Genomic DNA, 16,223 nt, shown 5'->3' on the forward strand with positions numbered 1-16,223 from the left:
CTCCTATGGAGCCAGCAGCGACTCAAGTCGCTGCTGGCCCTCGGGGCTGCGCAAGTACGCATTTCCCCCAGTGAACCTTCTTGCACCGGTGCTGTGCAAGGTCAGGGAGGACGAGGAGCAAGTCACGTTAGTGGCCCCCTACTGGCCCACTCAGACTTGGTTCTCGGAACTCAGACTTCTCGCGACAGCTCCTCCCTGGTGAATTCCCCTGAGAAAGGATCTCCTCTCTCAGGGACGGGGCACGCTCTGGCACCCGCACCCAGACCTCTGGAACCTCCACGTCTGGTCCCTGGACGGGATGCGGAAGAGCTAGCCGGCTTACCGGCGACCGTTGTGAATACAATCAACCAAGCCAGAGCCCCCTCTACCAGGCACCTTTACGCCCTAAAGTGGCGCTTGTTCGCAGATTGGTGTTCCGCAGAGATGCGCGATCAAGTCAGTGCTCCTGTTCCTACAGGAGAGGCTGGACAGGAGGCTGTCCCCATCCACCCTCAAGGTGTATGTTGCCGCCATTGCCGCCCACCACGATCCTGTAGATGGCAAGTCTTTGGGTAAGCACGACCTGATCCTCAGGTTCCTGAGAGGCGCCCGGAGGTTGAATCCCTCCCGGCCAGGCCTAATTCCCTCCTGGGATCTCTCGGTAGTCTTGGCAGGACTCCAGAGACCTCCCTTCGAGCCACTTGAATCAATTGGACTCAGGGCCCTCTCTCTTAAGACAGCCCTGCTGATCGCGCTCGCCTCTATCAAGAGGGTCGGGGACCTGCTAGCGTTCTCTGTCAGCGACACTTGCCTGGAGTTCGGTCCGGCGGATACGTCTGTGATCCTAAGACCGCGACCGGGCTATGTGCCCAAGGTTCCTACCACACCCTTCCGAGATCAGGTAGTGAACCTGTAAGCACTGCCCCGGGAGGAGGCAGACCCAGCCCTTTCGTTGCTATGTCCAGTGCGCGCCCTGCGCATTTACCTGGACCGCACACAGAGCACCAGACACTCTGAGCAGCTCTTTGTCTGCTTTGAGGGACGGCAGAAAGGGAATGCCGTCTCCAAACAGAGGCTCGCCCACTGGGTTGTCGACGCCATCACACTGGCTTATCACACCCAGGCCGTGCCCCTACCTTTGCGGGTCCGAGCTCACTCAACAAGGGGTGTTGCGTCCTTGTGGGCACTGGTCATGGGCACTGGCCAAGGGCACCTCCCTAGCAGACATCTGTAGAGCCACGGGTTGGGCAACACCCAACACCTTCGCGAGGTTTTACAACCTCCGCGTTGAGTCGGTTGCGTCTCGTGTTTTGTCAGGTCTACCTGACTGATGGCTACCCTGTACTGGTATAGGTGCTCCGTAGGTAAGGCCTCCTGCTCAGACTCCCCCTGTGTGTAAATTCCACGGTTCTGTCCCCTTACGAGCGGACCCCCGTGTCTCCCTTAGGCAGTTACAGCTGCCCCAGTCGCCATGCTGTAGCAACTCCCCCCTTTCGAGGCTGGACCTACCACCGCACCATACTTTCCACACGAGCCCTAAGACGGCTGTGGGACGTGTCTACCACTTTTCCTCCCCAAGAAAAAGGGCAGGTGTGGTCTCCGCAGGGTCTGGGTAAGACCCCCTTCCCTATATGCGTGTAAGGGCCCTGGCCGTGATTGCTCTATGCGAGAAACATAGAGAGAAAAGAGGCCCAGCCAGGCTGGCCCGTTCCCATGTTGGCAAACATCGCCTTGTTCCCCTCCCAGGGTAACTAGAAGGATTCCGATGTTCTTATGGGGCATTGGGGAAGGGTACGTGCAGCCAGGTACAGACGATGCGCGGCACTGGATGAAATCCCTGCCCGCCTCTGTATCGGCGGTTCACGTACACGGTTCAGCGCATGGCAAGATTGGAATGGGTCCCCTAGTGTCGCTTCTCCGACACAACGTGGAGAGAGCGACAGAAGGGGAACATTTGGTTACGTATGTAACCTCCGTTCCCCGAGGGAGGGAACGACACGCTGTGTCTTTCCTCCGCCATGTCGCTGAACCGAGCCACTGTTGTGGCCGGACCATTTCTGGCTCCTCAGAAAAATCCTGAATGAACTCCCGTATTTGCGCCACTTAAATACCCGTATGTCCGGGGGCGGGACATGCAAATACCGGCTGCCAACTCTCATTGGCCTTTTTTCATAGATCAGAGATGGATATCGGCGCTCAAGAGAGACCCCTAGTGTCGCTTCTCCGACACAACGTGTCGTTCCCTCCCTCGGGGAACGGAGGTTACATACGTAACCAAACGTTTTCTGTACAGCTGGTACATAAAATGAAGTTTGACACTGAACTGTTTGAAGATCATACGTTTAGAATATAGATGCATGTTATATTATAAAATATATGTAATACTTTTACAATACAAGACTTCATATTTAAAATCATTTTTAATAGTGCAGAAACAATCATATTTAAAATATAAAAATATATGTAATACTTTTACAATACAAGACATCATATTTAAAATCATTTTTAATAGTGCAGAAACAATCATATTTATCAATCATACAATCATACAATCATATACAGTTACAATATTGTAATATATTTTTTAAAAGATGTTATAACATTTTCAGCGGTTTGTCATTTGTAGATTCTGCAGGTGATTGTTACAATCGATGATCAATTCTGTAAAACATTAGAGAGAAAAATCAGACATTAATATACCCTCATCACAGACATTATCTAAAGACATCATGTTAGAATGATTTTTATAGTTGTATTAAAATCTCCATGTGTAATTGATATGACTTTCATAAGTGATTTAATGATGTGAAAAATAATGATAATAATAATAATAAACATTTAAAGAGTAAATCAATAACTCACAGTAGTTTCTCTAGTTTACATTGTGGATCCTCCAGTAGATCAAAGAGCAGCTTCACTCCTGATTCTCCTGAATTATTATAGTTCAGATTCAGTTCTTTCAGGTGTGAAGAGTTTGATCTCAGAGCTGAAGCCAGAGCAGCACAACCTTCATCTCCAATACTGCAGTTACACAGACTGTAGAGAGAAGAAGAAAAACTCCTCACACTCACAGCTCTACACATACTGTATATACATTCAGCAGCTAAAATGAAGCCATCAGTTATATGTGTGATAAATGTGTCTGATTATAAATGAGAAAGATGAATATAAAGTGATAAATATTGATTATAAGTATGATTTGGATTTGTAATAATTATTTAATAATTCACAGATAACAAACTGTGATGTTGGACATGAAAACTTTTTCCTACTACAGAGTAAAATAGAATTAAAATCAGAACTAGTGATGCCCAATTCATGAATTAATCACTCTTTTGAATCGGTTCTTTACAGTTTTTTTCGATTGCTTACACACTAAAATGTAACTTTTCCCACAATTAGCAAAACCTTAAACTCAAGGAGCAAAACACAAGGCTAGATTTGCACAACTGTAAGCACATTGTCAGCTTCACACTATTTGCAAAACATTACAAACAGTGATTTGCAAAACACTAAACACACTTTTATACATCAGACACAGAAGTATATCATGATGTCACTTCCTTGCAATTCCAAAGCACTGACTGTCAAATTACCACACCTATGAGCCAATCTGTTAAACACAGCCATCAGGTGCACAAACACATGATTGCTAAATTGTAGACACACCAATCAGGTTTAAGCACTATAAAAATGCAGCAGGTAGGTTCACCTGCCTTCAACCAAAATGGAAGGAGTCAGAAGAAGAGTGAGGGTGAGAGGAGGAGTACACAGAGGAGGAGAAGGAGGTAGAGGAAGAGGCAGAGGCCGAGCCAGAGCCAGAGGTCGAGGAAGACCTGAAGCAGGAGGAGAACGTGCACAAAGAAGAAGAGGACCAAACTTATCAAATGACATTCGTGCAACACTAGTGGACCATGTTGTGAACCACGGATTGATGCTGAGGGAGGCTGGACTGAGAGTTCAGCCAAATCTTAGCAGATATACAGTGGCATCTGTCATAAGGACTTTTCGACAGGAAAACAGGTAAAAGATCTGTCTACAGTTACAGTAATCAGCCGCTTATTTTATGCACCATATCAGCACTTGTGATACCCCTTCCTGTGACATTGTACAGTAAGTTACATGTATTATTCTCTACATAGGATTGCGGGTCGGGAACGTCAAGGAGGAAGGGGCCCATATTCACGCAAGAACAAGAGAGAGCTATAATAAACATGGTTTTGGCCAATAATGCTATCAGGCTCAGAGAACTACAAGCCAACATTATCGGTGACCATGCCATTTTCAATAATGTCCATCAGGTCTCTCTGTCAACACTGGCACGCATCCTGAAAAGACATCAGGTTGAAATGAAACAACTTTATCGAGTGCCTTTTGAGCGGAATTCAGAAAGGGTCAAACGGCTGCGGCATGAGTATGTGGAGGTTTGTATTGTTCACTTTAGCACTGTGATGTTGCATACTGCACACATTACTTTTTTACAATGACTGTATACTAGACCTATCCTGAACTACACAATCTTGTCTTTCACTGTATTTCAGAGAGTTTTGCAAATAGATGCTGAGGAAATCCTGCATGAATTCATATATATTGATGAGGCAGGGTTCAACCTCACAAAAGCAAGAAGGAGAGGCAGAAATATCATTGGCCACAGGGCTATAATCAATGTCCCAGGGCAACGTGGGGGTAACATCACCCTTTGCGCTGCCATTTCACAGCATGGGGTTGTCCTCCATCATGCCAAAATGGGCCCTTACAACACACCTCACATTCTCGCATTTTTGGACCGACTGCACCACATTGTCACAGCAGGTAATGAAATGCACCAGATGCAATACACGGTCATCTGGGACAATGTGTCATTCCACCGCTCCGCTTTGGTCCAGAACTGGTTTCAACACCATCCACAGTTGACCGTACTATACCTTCCACCATACTCTCCGTTTCTAAACCCTATAGAAGAGTTTTTCTCTGCATGGCGGTGGAAGGTTTACGATCTCCAGCCCCAGGCTCAGGTACCCCTCATTCAGGCCATGGAGGACGCCTGTGACCAAGTCGATGCCGCAGCTGTGCAAGGATGGATTCGACATTCAAGACGGTTCTTCCCGCGTTGTCTTGCTAATGACGATATTGCTTGTGATGTTGATGAAATTCTCTGGCCAGATCCAGCTAGGCGAAGAGATAATGTATAGTATGTTTACTGTAGTATTGTGTACAATATTGTCAGTTTTTTCAGATTATTTTTTATGTTTGTTGTTGTTGTTATTTACTGTAATTGTAACCTGTACTGGATACAGTATTTTACGTTTGTCTGTTGTTTGAGCTAATAGTGTTATGCACACTACTGTAGTAGCATGAAAACTGGGACATGTTTTGTTGTGATTCTCCATGTTGACTGATTTGGGTATATGGAGAGAAATAAATGATATTTTCCTCAGTCTGCAGCATTGGTCTTGTGTAGTATTTGTATAGTTGTACTTTCTCTGTGTAGTTCATTTACAGTACTCTAATCACTGACAATTAGACTTGCTAAAAGTGTTTTAGGTTAGCAACCGCAGTGTGTAACTGGTTCAAAAAGATTGAAGTCATATGAAATGTGTGTGTTTCGTATGGTCACAAAATATTCTTTTTATGAAGTAGTGTATAGTTTTGACAAAAGTGTTCCATTTTGCAAATGATCTGAAGTGTTGTGCTACTTTGGTGTAGGGTTGTGCTAATTGTGTGTAGTGTTTTGACAAACCAGGCCCTGTTTTCAAAATTGTGCTTAAACAATTGAAAAAAACTGTAAATGAGTTGTTCAAATTGGTTGACAAAACAGTGTGAATTGTTTCGTGATTCTCTCAGAATCATTCAGAGAAGAAGTTTTTCAGTAAGTTCAACATCTGTGTGTGCAGCTTGTGAATGATTCTGAACTGCAGGTAAAAACATTTTCAAACCAAGAGTATCAAAACACTAACAGTGCATGAATGCATAAACTATCAGCAATGCCATGTTTTTGTGCACATGTAACACACAGTATGATTGTGTGTGTGTGTGTTCGAGTTTGTTTGTGCATGTGAGTGAGTGTGTTTGTGAGTCTCTGTCAGTGTGTGTGTGTGTGTGTGTGTGTGTGTGTGTATCTGTGTTTGTGTGTGTTCGAGTTTGTTTGTGTGTGTGAGTGAGTGTGTTTGTGAGTCTCTGTCAGTGTGTGTGTGTGTGTGTGTGAGAGTGTGTGTATGTATGTTTGTATGTGTGTGTCTGTGTGTATGTTTGTATGTCTGTGTGTGTGTGTGTGTGTATGTATGTGTGAGGTTGTATGTATGTGAGTGTGTGTGTCTGTCGGTGTATGTGGTGTGTGTTTGAGTGTGTGTGTGTGTGTGAATGTCTGTCAGTGTGTGTATGTAAATGTAAGTGTGCATGTGTCTGTCTGTGTACGTGTCTGTTTATGTCTGAGTGTGCGTGTCTCTGTGTGTGTGAAATAAGTGTGTCTGTGTGTGTGTTTGTGAGAGAGAGAGTGTGTGTGTGTATGAGTTTGTCTGTGTGAGCGTGTATTTATCACTTTGTGGGGACCAAATGTCCCCATAAGGATAGTAAAACCCGAAATGTTTGACCTTGTGGGGACATTTTGTCGGTCCCCATGAGGAAAACAGCTTATAAATCATACTAAATTATGTTTTTTGAAAATGTAAAAATGCAGAAAGTTTTCTGTGAGGGTTAGGTTTAGGGGTAGGGTTAGGTTTAGGGGATAGAATATAAAGTTTGTACAGTATAAAAACCATTATGTCTATGGAAAGTCCCCATAAAACATGGAAACACAACATGTGTGTTTGTGTGTGCGTGTCTGTGTGTGTCTGTGAGTGTGCACAGGTGTGTGAGTGTGTTTGTTTGTCTGTCAGTGTGTGTGAGTGTGTGTTTGTGTGTGTGAGAGTGTGTGTGAGAGTGTGTGTCTGTCGATGTATTTGGTGTGTGAGTTTGTGTGTGTGTGTGTCTATGCATGAGGGTGTATGTGTGTGTGTGAGAGAGTGTGTGTGATAGTCAGTGAGTGAGTGTGTGTCTGTGTGTGAATGAGTGAGTCTGTGTCAGTCTGTGTGAGAGTGTGAGTGTGTGTGTGAGAGTGTTTGTCTGTCAGTATGTGTGAGTACCTGTGAGTGTGTGTGTCTGTCGATGTATTTGGTGTGTGAGTTTGTATGTGTGTGTGTGTGTGTGTGTGTGTGTGTGTATGTGTGTGTGTGTGTGTGTGTGTGTGTGTATGCATGAGGGTGTATGCATGTGAGTGTGTATGTGCGTGTGAGAGTATGTGTCTGTCGATGTATTTGGTGTGTGAGTTTGTATGTGTGTGTGTGTGTGTGTGTGTGTGTGTGTGTGTGTGTATGCATGATGGTGTATGTATGCGAGTGTGTGTGTGTGTCAGGGAGTGAGAGTATGTTTGTGTGTGTCTGAGTGTGTGTGTGAGAGTCAGTGAGTGAGTGTATGTCTGGGTGACAGTGAGTGAGTGAGTGTGTGTGTGTGTGTGTGTGTGTGTGTGAGAGAGAGTGTGTGTATGTATGTTTGTATGTGTGTGTCTGTGTGTATGTATGCATGTTTGTATGTCTGTGTGTGTGTGTGTGTGTGTATGTATGTGTGAGGTTGTATGTATGTGAGTGCGTGTGTCTGTCGGTGTATGTGGTGTGTGTTTGAGTGTGTGTGTGTGAATGTCTGTCAGTGTGTGTGTGTATGTAAATGTAAGTGTGCATGTGTCTGTCTGTGTACGTGTCTGTTTATGTCTGTGAGTGTGTGTGTCTCTGTGTGTGTTTGTGAGAGAGAGAGTGTGTGTGTGTGTGTGTGTGTGTGTGTGTGTGTATGAGTTTGTCTGTGTGTTTGTGTGTGCATGTCTGTGTGTGTGTGTGTGCGTGCCTGTGTGTGTGTGTGTGTGTCTGTCTGTGTGTGTGCGTGTCTTGTTGTGTATATGTCTGCGTGTGTGAGTGTGTATGTGAGTGTGTGAGTGTGTGTCTGTTGGTGTGTGTTTGAGAGTGGTGTGTGAGTGTGTATTAGTGTGTTTGTGTGAGCGTGTATTTATCACTTTGTGGGGACCAAATGTCCCCATAAGGATAGTAAAACCCGAAAGTTTTGACCTTGTGGGGACATTTTGTCGGTCCCCATGAGGAAAACAGCTTATAAATCATACTAAATTATGTTTTTTGAAAATGTAAAAATGCAGAAAGTTTTCTGTGAGGGTTAGGTTTAGGGGTAGGGTTAGGTTTAGGGGATAGAATATAAAGTTTGTACAGTATAAAAACCATTATGTCTATGGAAAGTCCCCATAAAACATGGAAACACAACATGCGTGTGTGTGTGTGTGTAATTTGATAATATAACTCACTCTAGTTTCTCCAGTTTACAGTTTGTATTCTTCAGTCCAGCAGAGAGCAGTTTCACTCCTGAATCCTGCAGTTTATTGTGACTCATGTTCAGTTCAATCAGACTTGAGGAGTTTGAACTGAGAACTGAGGCCAGTGATGAACAACTTTTCTCTGTCAGAATACAGTCACTCAGTCTGAGAGAGAAATGACAAGATAACAATGTGTTAAACTATCAGTTTTAGTGAAGGTGTCTCAGTACAGCTGTCAGCATCGCTCTGAAACTCACACCCCTCAGATAGAAACAAAACAAGAGCAAATGGATGTGCAATGATCAGCTGGTGGGAATGAAGGTTCATGAACATTAAGATGAAACATGACAGCAGTTCAGTGAGGTGAGTAGAAGTTGACTTTTCCACTTATACAATTCAATTATACAATTCAATATCAATTCTCTGGTGTAATTGTGTAAACTGCATCTTATTATCCAGTTTAAACAGGTACTATGTTCACTGGTACAGATCTGCAGTGTGAGTATTTAAATGAAGTCACTGTCATTCTTGTCAGTTCAAACACATCTGATGATTGACAGAATGAGTTCAATAACATTTGAATAAACATGAAACAGGACAGTGAGAAACAGTCAATGACAAAATAATATTAATAAACAAACAAAACAATAGACATGGAAGTGGAGCATAGTTCTAGCGGGAAGACCAGCAGGTGTACATCATCACATCATTAGCTGGGTAATTCCTAGCCAATCGCACGTAAGCCAATGCTTTATAAGTCTGCTCACAATCTATCAAATTGCTGTTCGGTGTGCTAACACTGCAACTAGAGGCGTTTCAACCTCTCCATCTCTGGAAGCCCGCCTTCCCTTTCCAATGACGTCGTCACTTCATCTCAACATCAAACCCGGATCTTCACCCATATCTCATTCACTCAGGAGATCTCTCTCAATCGCATTGCACGACCCGGCGCGAAAGGAGCACCCCGCGAATCCTGCAAAATCATCGGCTCAGGCACAAACCATGCAAATTACATACCCAACTTAAATGGTTGTATCTACTGGCCCCCCTGGAGTATGGACACAGTTGTAGTATCTTTTGAAAGAAGCCTTTTTGGGCTTCACTTCTCAAGTTTCAGAATTAATACATGTTGTTATTTTAAAGCAAAAAACTACAATCTCAAAAAAAAAAAAAAAGGTTTGGACTTTGAGATGGGCTCATTCTGTTTAGAAGACTTCATATATAAAGACAATATACAGTTTTACAACAGGAATGCTGCTCAGATTGCATAGTTTGTCGAAGAACGACGAAGTGTAATTCTTCCAGGTGAGATCTCATGTAAACAATGGAGAACATATCAAGATTTGTAATTACGTACAAGTGCTACTGGATATTATAGAATTAACTCTGTCACGGACAATTGACCCAAGTAGGCTGAACTGGATTCATCTGGCGATCGCGACTTCATAATAAGGTATGAAGTCCCGTTTTTGATATTGCATGTTGTCATCCGCACTTCCGGCACAAATAAACAAATTGCTGTTTCTGGAGGACTGCTATCATGTAACAGAGATCGGATATCAACGTTGAACACTTCGACCTTCGAAAAGACATATAATCCGTTAACATTAATCGCATATCCATCCATGCAGATATCAGAATGCAAATATATTAAACGTAAGCAGAGTGATTGTCACTCCCGAGTGCAAACAAATACGTATCAACGGGTTAATATAGCCTTCACCAAGCCTTGCGAAAGAATTTACTTCGTTCGGTACAACATTCAATGAGTTTCCCAGAGTGCCTCCAAGGGTACATTTATGCGATCCATAAAACGCAACATCTTCTTACTCCAGACGTACTTCCATGTTCTCATCGCTAGCACCACTGTTGCAGCGCGCCTCTGACACCGAGCGGTAGGCTCCGCACTGCTTCCCCTATTCATCAGATTATCTACCACCAGCGTAAGGCATTTCGCTATGATCAGGTCATACAGCGAGTAATTCCCATCTCATGGCATACTTCCATTTTATTATCATTCAGGCATTATCAAAGAGCAGAAATTCGTTGGCATGTCTTCACAAATAATTCACTCATCGTGGTCAGACCACTACAGCAACAGCTAATCAGAACCAATATGATTGACAGCGTAAATGCCGGAATTCAGCCATACATGTTTAGGCGTGCGTGTATCTGGTCTCCGGAATATGTCAGAGACAATGGTAACTTGGCACATCAGCCGTCGAATCAGCTATCAAGCACATTCGGAAGGAGATTGGCAAATATTCACAAAATATAAAGTGCGATACTGCATCTTCAGGTCGTAAAGGTGGGACATGAACAGCCGGAACTGATCCATGCTCGAGAATCACATTCTTGAAGATCCCGATTCATATCAACACACATTCACAAAGCAGTCTTGTGCAAGATGATTTGCACAAACATGCACACATTTTTGAATGTTTCGGGGCACACCTCTGCATCTTCAGGGCTCTGTGCCGGGAGTACATGAAGACTCTTATGTTCCTTTTACAGCCAACAACTAAACTCTCATGAAGCTTAGACATTATTCTTCTCACCGTATTTGCTCCAGCTCGAGGAATAAGAGAGAGGAGAGAGCGAGAGAGAAAAAAAAAACCCACAATGAGCCACGTCTCTAGAATTCTAGACATCACACACATTCTCTAACCATGCAAGCTTCCCCCCTAAAGAAAAATGACAGGATCAGGTCTATTTTTATGTCATTCCCTGGTAAGTTTGGGTCTCCTAACGCAATCTCCAGCCCTACTAGACCACCTCAATTTTGCCATGCTTATCATTCCTCAAGGCCACTCCGCCATTTTTCCGCCTCCTCACACTAGCTCATTCCATAGACAGCCTCTCCTACCCACCAATCGATGATGGCTGGCGAGAATCTCCAGATGACACGCCCCTATTCTCGGACATGGCTCCCTCCATAGGCTTCAGGGGTTGCCGTCTAGGACCATGGTTCACAGGGGAATGGCCAGAATTATGCTTTCTTCAATATAGCTTCCTACGCTCCAGACGCTCTCTTCGGAATTAATTCCATTGCTAGATATTTCATAATTGAATGTATTTAACAAATGTTCTCGATCTACAATCCCAGTGTCGATGCGGCTCAGCGGAGGGAAGAAAGAAATGACACCGAGACCCAAGCTTCAAATCCTTCCTCACCATTTGTACAGCACTTCATCATATGGTCCAGCAAACAACCTTCCTCTCTACTCTCCAATGAAATGGTTCTTTACCCTATATGGGGTCAAATATATGTTTGAGTTCAGAAATAGGAAATACATTCCCAGAACCACTGCAGCCTCGTTCCGCAATGACACAGCAAGCTACATCTACAAAAGAAATTTAAAATAGGCCTTTCTTATTCCACACCCATCATCACGGCCAGCGTCATATGGGTTCCCTCCAGAAACTCAAACACATTGTAGTCATGCGACAATTCCGCAGTCCTTACTACAATCAATAAAGTCTGGCCCTCCTCAAACATCATGTCCCCTATGAGACGTCTGACATGGCAGAGCATTTTCTGTAACTTCAGCATCCCAGCCAGACACATTCCCAGGTTTTTTTTTTTTTCAAATATGTTTTATTGAGCACCAATCATACAAAGTGTACACAATGTTAAACAGTACTGATAAATATGAAACAGTGCTCACATTTTTTCATTTTTTCCCTCTGCACTCCACCCCCACCCATTACACCATCCCAATCCCCTATATGGGATCCCATCCCTTGATGCCCCCTGCTCCAAGAAGACAAACACAACACAATATATATAAATAAATACGTAGATAAATAAAATAATAGTAAAAAAAAAAAAAAAAAAAAACTCTTGAATAGGTGGTTAGTTACACTGTAGATCCAGAGGACATAAACATTTCACTCCTCAGGTATGATGTCTAGGGAGTCTATAATGGAAAGCAAGGGGTTCCAAGTTTTATCAAATCTCCTCAAGGAGCCTCTAAGAGAGAACCTTAGCCTCTCAAGTTTTAGATTATGTAGGACTTCCTTAATCCATCTGTCATATGATGGAGGCAGGGCCTGCTTCCAGTTAAGCAAGATCAGACGTCTAGCAAGCAGGGTACAGAAGGCCAAAGAGTGTTGTGCTTCAGTTGTTAGAGTGCTGCCATGTGATATACCAAAAAGGGCAGACAGAGGATTCGGGTTTGTTACACAATGGTAGGCCGTGTGAAGAGTGTCAAATATTTTAGACCAAAAGTCTGCTAGCTTTGGACATGACCAAAACATATGGATGAGATCTGCCGGAGATTGGTTGCACCTATTACAGGCATCTGCAACATTGGGGTAGAACTTGGACAATCTGTGGTTAGTGTAGTAGGTCCTATTTATTAGTTTACATTGAATCAGACTGTGCCGCGCACAGATGGAAGAGATATGGACTAACTCCAGAATCTGGTCCCATTGGTCTTCCTCAATATGCCCCAAGTCCTGCTCCCATAAATCTCTGGTTTTTTGGGGAAAATTAGAGAAAGCGGAATCAAGGGCTTTAAAGATATAAGAAATAGCCCTTCTCTGATTGGGATTTACTTTGAGAAGCGTGTCTACCAAAGTCTCTGGGGGTAGATTTGGAAAATCAGGGTAAATTCTTTGTACAAAATGCCTTATTTGAAAAAAACGAAAGAGGTGAGCAGATGGAAGTTGAAATTTGACTGACAGGTCGGTGAAAGACATGAAAGTACCATTGTCATAAAGGTCTTTAATAGCTGTGATACCTCTGTCACTCCAGAGTTGGAAGGCAGAATCCATAATAGATGGTTTGAAACTACGATTATGGGATACTGGGGCATGGATGGAGGGATGCTTCAGGCCAAAATGCTTTCTGAATTGCATCCATATTTTAAGCGTTTGAATGACTACGGGATTAACGCTAATGTCAGTAGCTGACATTGGAAGTTGGGAGCATAACCATGACTGTAATTGAGGGATTGGAGGAGGAAAATTCTACTTGGACCCAGGCTGGCTGATTGGCTGCGGTTTCGACTGTCCAGTATAGGAGTTTTTGAATGTTAGCAGCCCAGTAGTAATGTAGAAAATTGGGGAGGGCTAGCCCCCCAGACCTTTTAGGGAGCTGCAATATGTTTTTGGTTTATTTCCCCAAAGAAAATGAGAGATTAATTTATCTACTTTAGCAAAAAACTTCTTTGAGATAAGTACCGGGATGTGTTGGAATAGGTAAAGAAACTTTGGGAGGATGGTCATTTTGATTAGGTTAACCCTACCAGCTAAGGAGAAGGGCAGGGTAGACCATCTGTTGAGGTCGTCCTCGACTTTTTTAAGCAGAGGTACAAAATTGCTATTAAAAGTGTTTGCCAAGGACCCGGTGATGAAAATGCCCAAATATTTGAAACCTTGGTCCACCCATTTAAAAGGGGCTACATGGTTTGGCAATTTTCCTACTAGGTTGTTGATTGCGAATGACTCACTCTTTCCAAAATTTAGTTTATAACCTGACAGTTGGCCGAATTGTTTTAAGATTTCTAAAATTACAGGGAGAGAGGTAGAAGGGTTGGACACATACAGAAGCAAGTCATCCGCGTACAGTGAAAGCTTGTGTACTGTACCTTGACATGAAATGCCCTCAAAGTTTTCTTCAGATCTTAGTCAGATAGCCAAAGGCTCAATGCTATGGCAAACAGTAAAGGGGACAGTGGACACCCTTGTCTTGTGCCGCGGTGGAGTTGAAAAGAGGGTGAGAGCACATTGTTTGTTTGTACAGATGCTACTGGGGATGAATATAACAACTTTACCCATGATATGAAACCTGAACCCAAACCAAATCTATCCATCATCTCAAAAAGAAACTCCCACTCTACCCTATCAAAGGCTTTCTCAGCATCCAGCGACACCAATATCTCAGGAGTGCTGGAGCTGGGCATGTTCAGAATGTTTAGGAGTCTCCTGGTGTTGTGAAATGAGTGCCTCCCCAGCATGAAGCCTGTTTGATCTGTTGAAATAATTCCTGGCAAAACCTTCTGAAGACGGAGGGCTAGAATCTTAGCAAGGATTTTGTAGTCCACATTTAATAATGATATGGGTCTGAAGCTGCTACAAAGTAAGGGATCTTTGTCCTTTTTAGTAGAAGAGTAATTGTGGCATTGGTCAGGGTTGGAGGAAGTCGGCCAAGTGACAGGGCCTCATTATACATGTCACGTAAAGCTGTAGAGAGGAGTGGGGCAAATTTCTTATAGAATTCTACTGTGAATCCATCTGGACCAGGTGATTTCCCACTCTGCAATGTTGTTATCACCCCCATGATCTCAGTTGTGGAGATTGGCTCAGCTAAATTCTCTATTAGCCCCTGATCCACTTTAGGGAACTCAATAGTGCTTAACCCACATGCTGAACTGGTGTTAGGGCGATCGGAGGCATATAGATCAGAGTAGAATTTGGAGAATGTTTCATTAATAAGCTTTGGGTCAGTAGTAGTAGCACCTGATGAAGATATGATACTAGGAATGAACCTAGATGCTGCTGCAGCTCTAGCTTGCTGAGCAAGGAGTTTGCCAGCCTTGTCCCCTGACTCAAAAATTCTTTGTCTCGACTTAAGCAGTTGCATTTCTGCATCGTTTGAGGTTAAAAGGTTAAACTCTGTCTGATATTGTAGGTGTTTCTTATAAAGTGAGGGGTCTGGGTTATTTGCATAGTTATCATCTATTTCCAGAATCTTTTGTGCTAGCTCGGTTTGTCTGGACATGGCAGTTTTTCTGAGGTGGGCTGCGTAAGAAATTATCTGGCCTCTTAAATATGCCTTAAAGGACTCCCATAAAGTACCCTTCGTCACGTCTGGCTTGTCATTCATTTCAAAGAATAGTTCAATGCTTGATCTTAAAGAATCCACCAGAGGGTCATTGGCAAGCAATTTGAGTTAAATCTCCATGGTTTAAAAAAGCGGTTGTGGTTGGGGAAGTTTATGTCTAGTGTCGTGGGAGCATGGTCTGAGATCACAATGCTATGATAATCGCATGATAGAACATTCGAAAGCAGTCTGTTATCTATAAGAAAAAAATCTATTCGAGAGTAAGTGCGGTGGACATGTGAGAAGAAAGAAAAAGATTTTTTTTCAGGGAATTTACGCCTCCATGGATCAGACATACCCAGCTCTTCTGCAAAAGACGCTAGTAGCTTGGCAGACTTCGTAAGGGAATGCGGTCTACGGGAAGATCTGTCCAAATCAGCATTTTGTACAAAATTAAAATCTCCCCCAATGATAATATGGTGTGTTTCAATATTAGGAATAACAGTAAAAATCTTTGAAATAAATTGTTCATCATCCCAATTGGGTGCATAGATGCTAGCTAGGATGACTTTGATGTGGCAGAGTGTCCCTGATACAATAACATACCGGCCATTTAAGTCCGCAAAAACCTCCTCTGCTTCAAATGGAATATTATTTTGGATCAAAATGGCAGCACCCCTGGCTCTTGCACTAAATTTAGAATGATATACTTGGCTGAACCTACTCCTTTTGATGCGCATGATCTCACCACTATGTAAGTGGGTCTCCTGCAGAAATGCTATATCTCCTTTCAAATCTTGGAGGTGAGAGATAATCTTATTTATTTTAGTAGGTTGATTTGCCCCCTTGACATTCCATGATATGAGGCGAATGTTATTCATTGTTTGTCTACTTTCCATTGAGGCAAAAGTAGGTTAAGATTATACAGCGTAATATATATGAGTAGTATGCTTGGAGAAAAAAAAACAAAAAAAAAAAAACAGGTATTTGTAAATAAAAGGAGAAAAGACAGGTGCACCCTTCCCTCCCTCCCCCCCAGACACAAACATGTGGTCAACTTATCAAAATTCTCCCGGAGCTCTTCCCCCATTAATCTCCCACTCCTCCACACAGTCGAGTGACAAGTGA

The 16,223-nt window shown here is 43.2% G+C and overlaps 1 protein-coding gene across 1 annotated transcript in view; it reads right to left on the bottom strand.

Annotated features, from left to right (window-relative positions):
* LOC127644879 (NACHT, LRR and PYD domains-containing protein 3-like) overlaps nucleotides 1–16,223 on the bottom strand; it is a 178,077-nt gene that overhangs the window by 97,600 nt on the left and 64,254 nt on the right. Inside the window, 1 exon segment of the mRNA XM_052128291.1 lies at nucleotides 8,318–8,491. Within this exon segment, the coding sequence (XP_051984251.1) occupies nucleotides 8,318–8,491 (174 nt within the window).

This window comes from Xyrauchen texanus, chromosome 6, assembly GCF_025860055.1.
Source record: "Xyrauchen texanus isolate HMW12.3.18 chromosome 6, RBS_HiC_50CHRs, whole genome shotgun sequence".
Taxonomy (NCBI): domain Eukaryota; kingdom Metazoa; phylum Chordata; class Actinopteri; order Cypriniformes; family Catostomidae; genus Xyrauchen; species Xyrauchen texanus.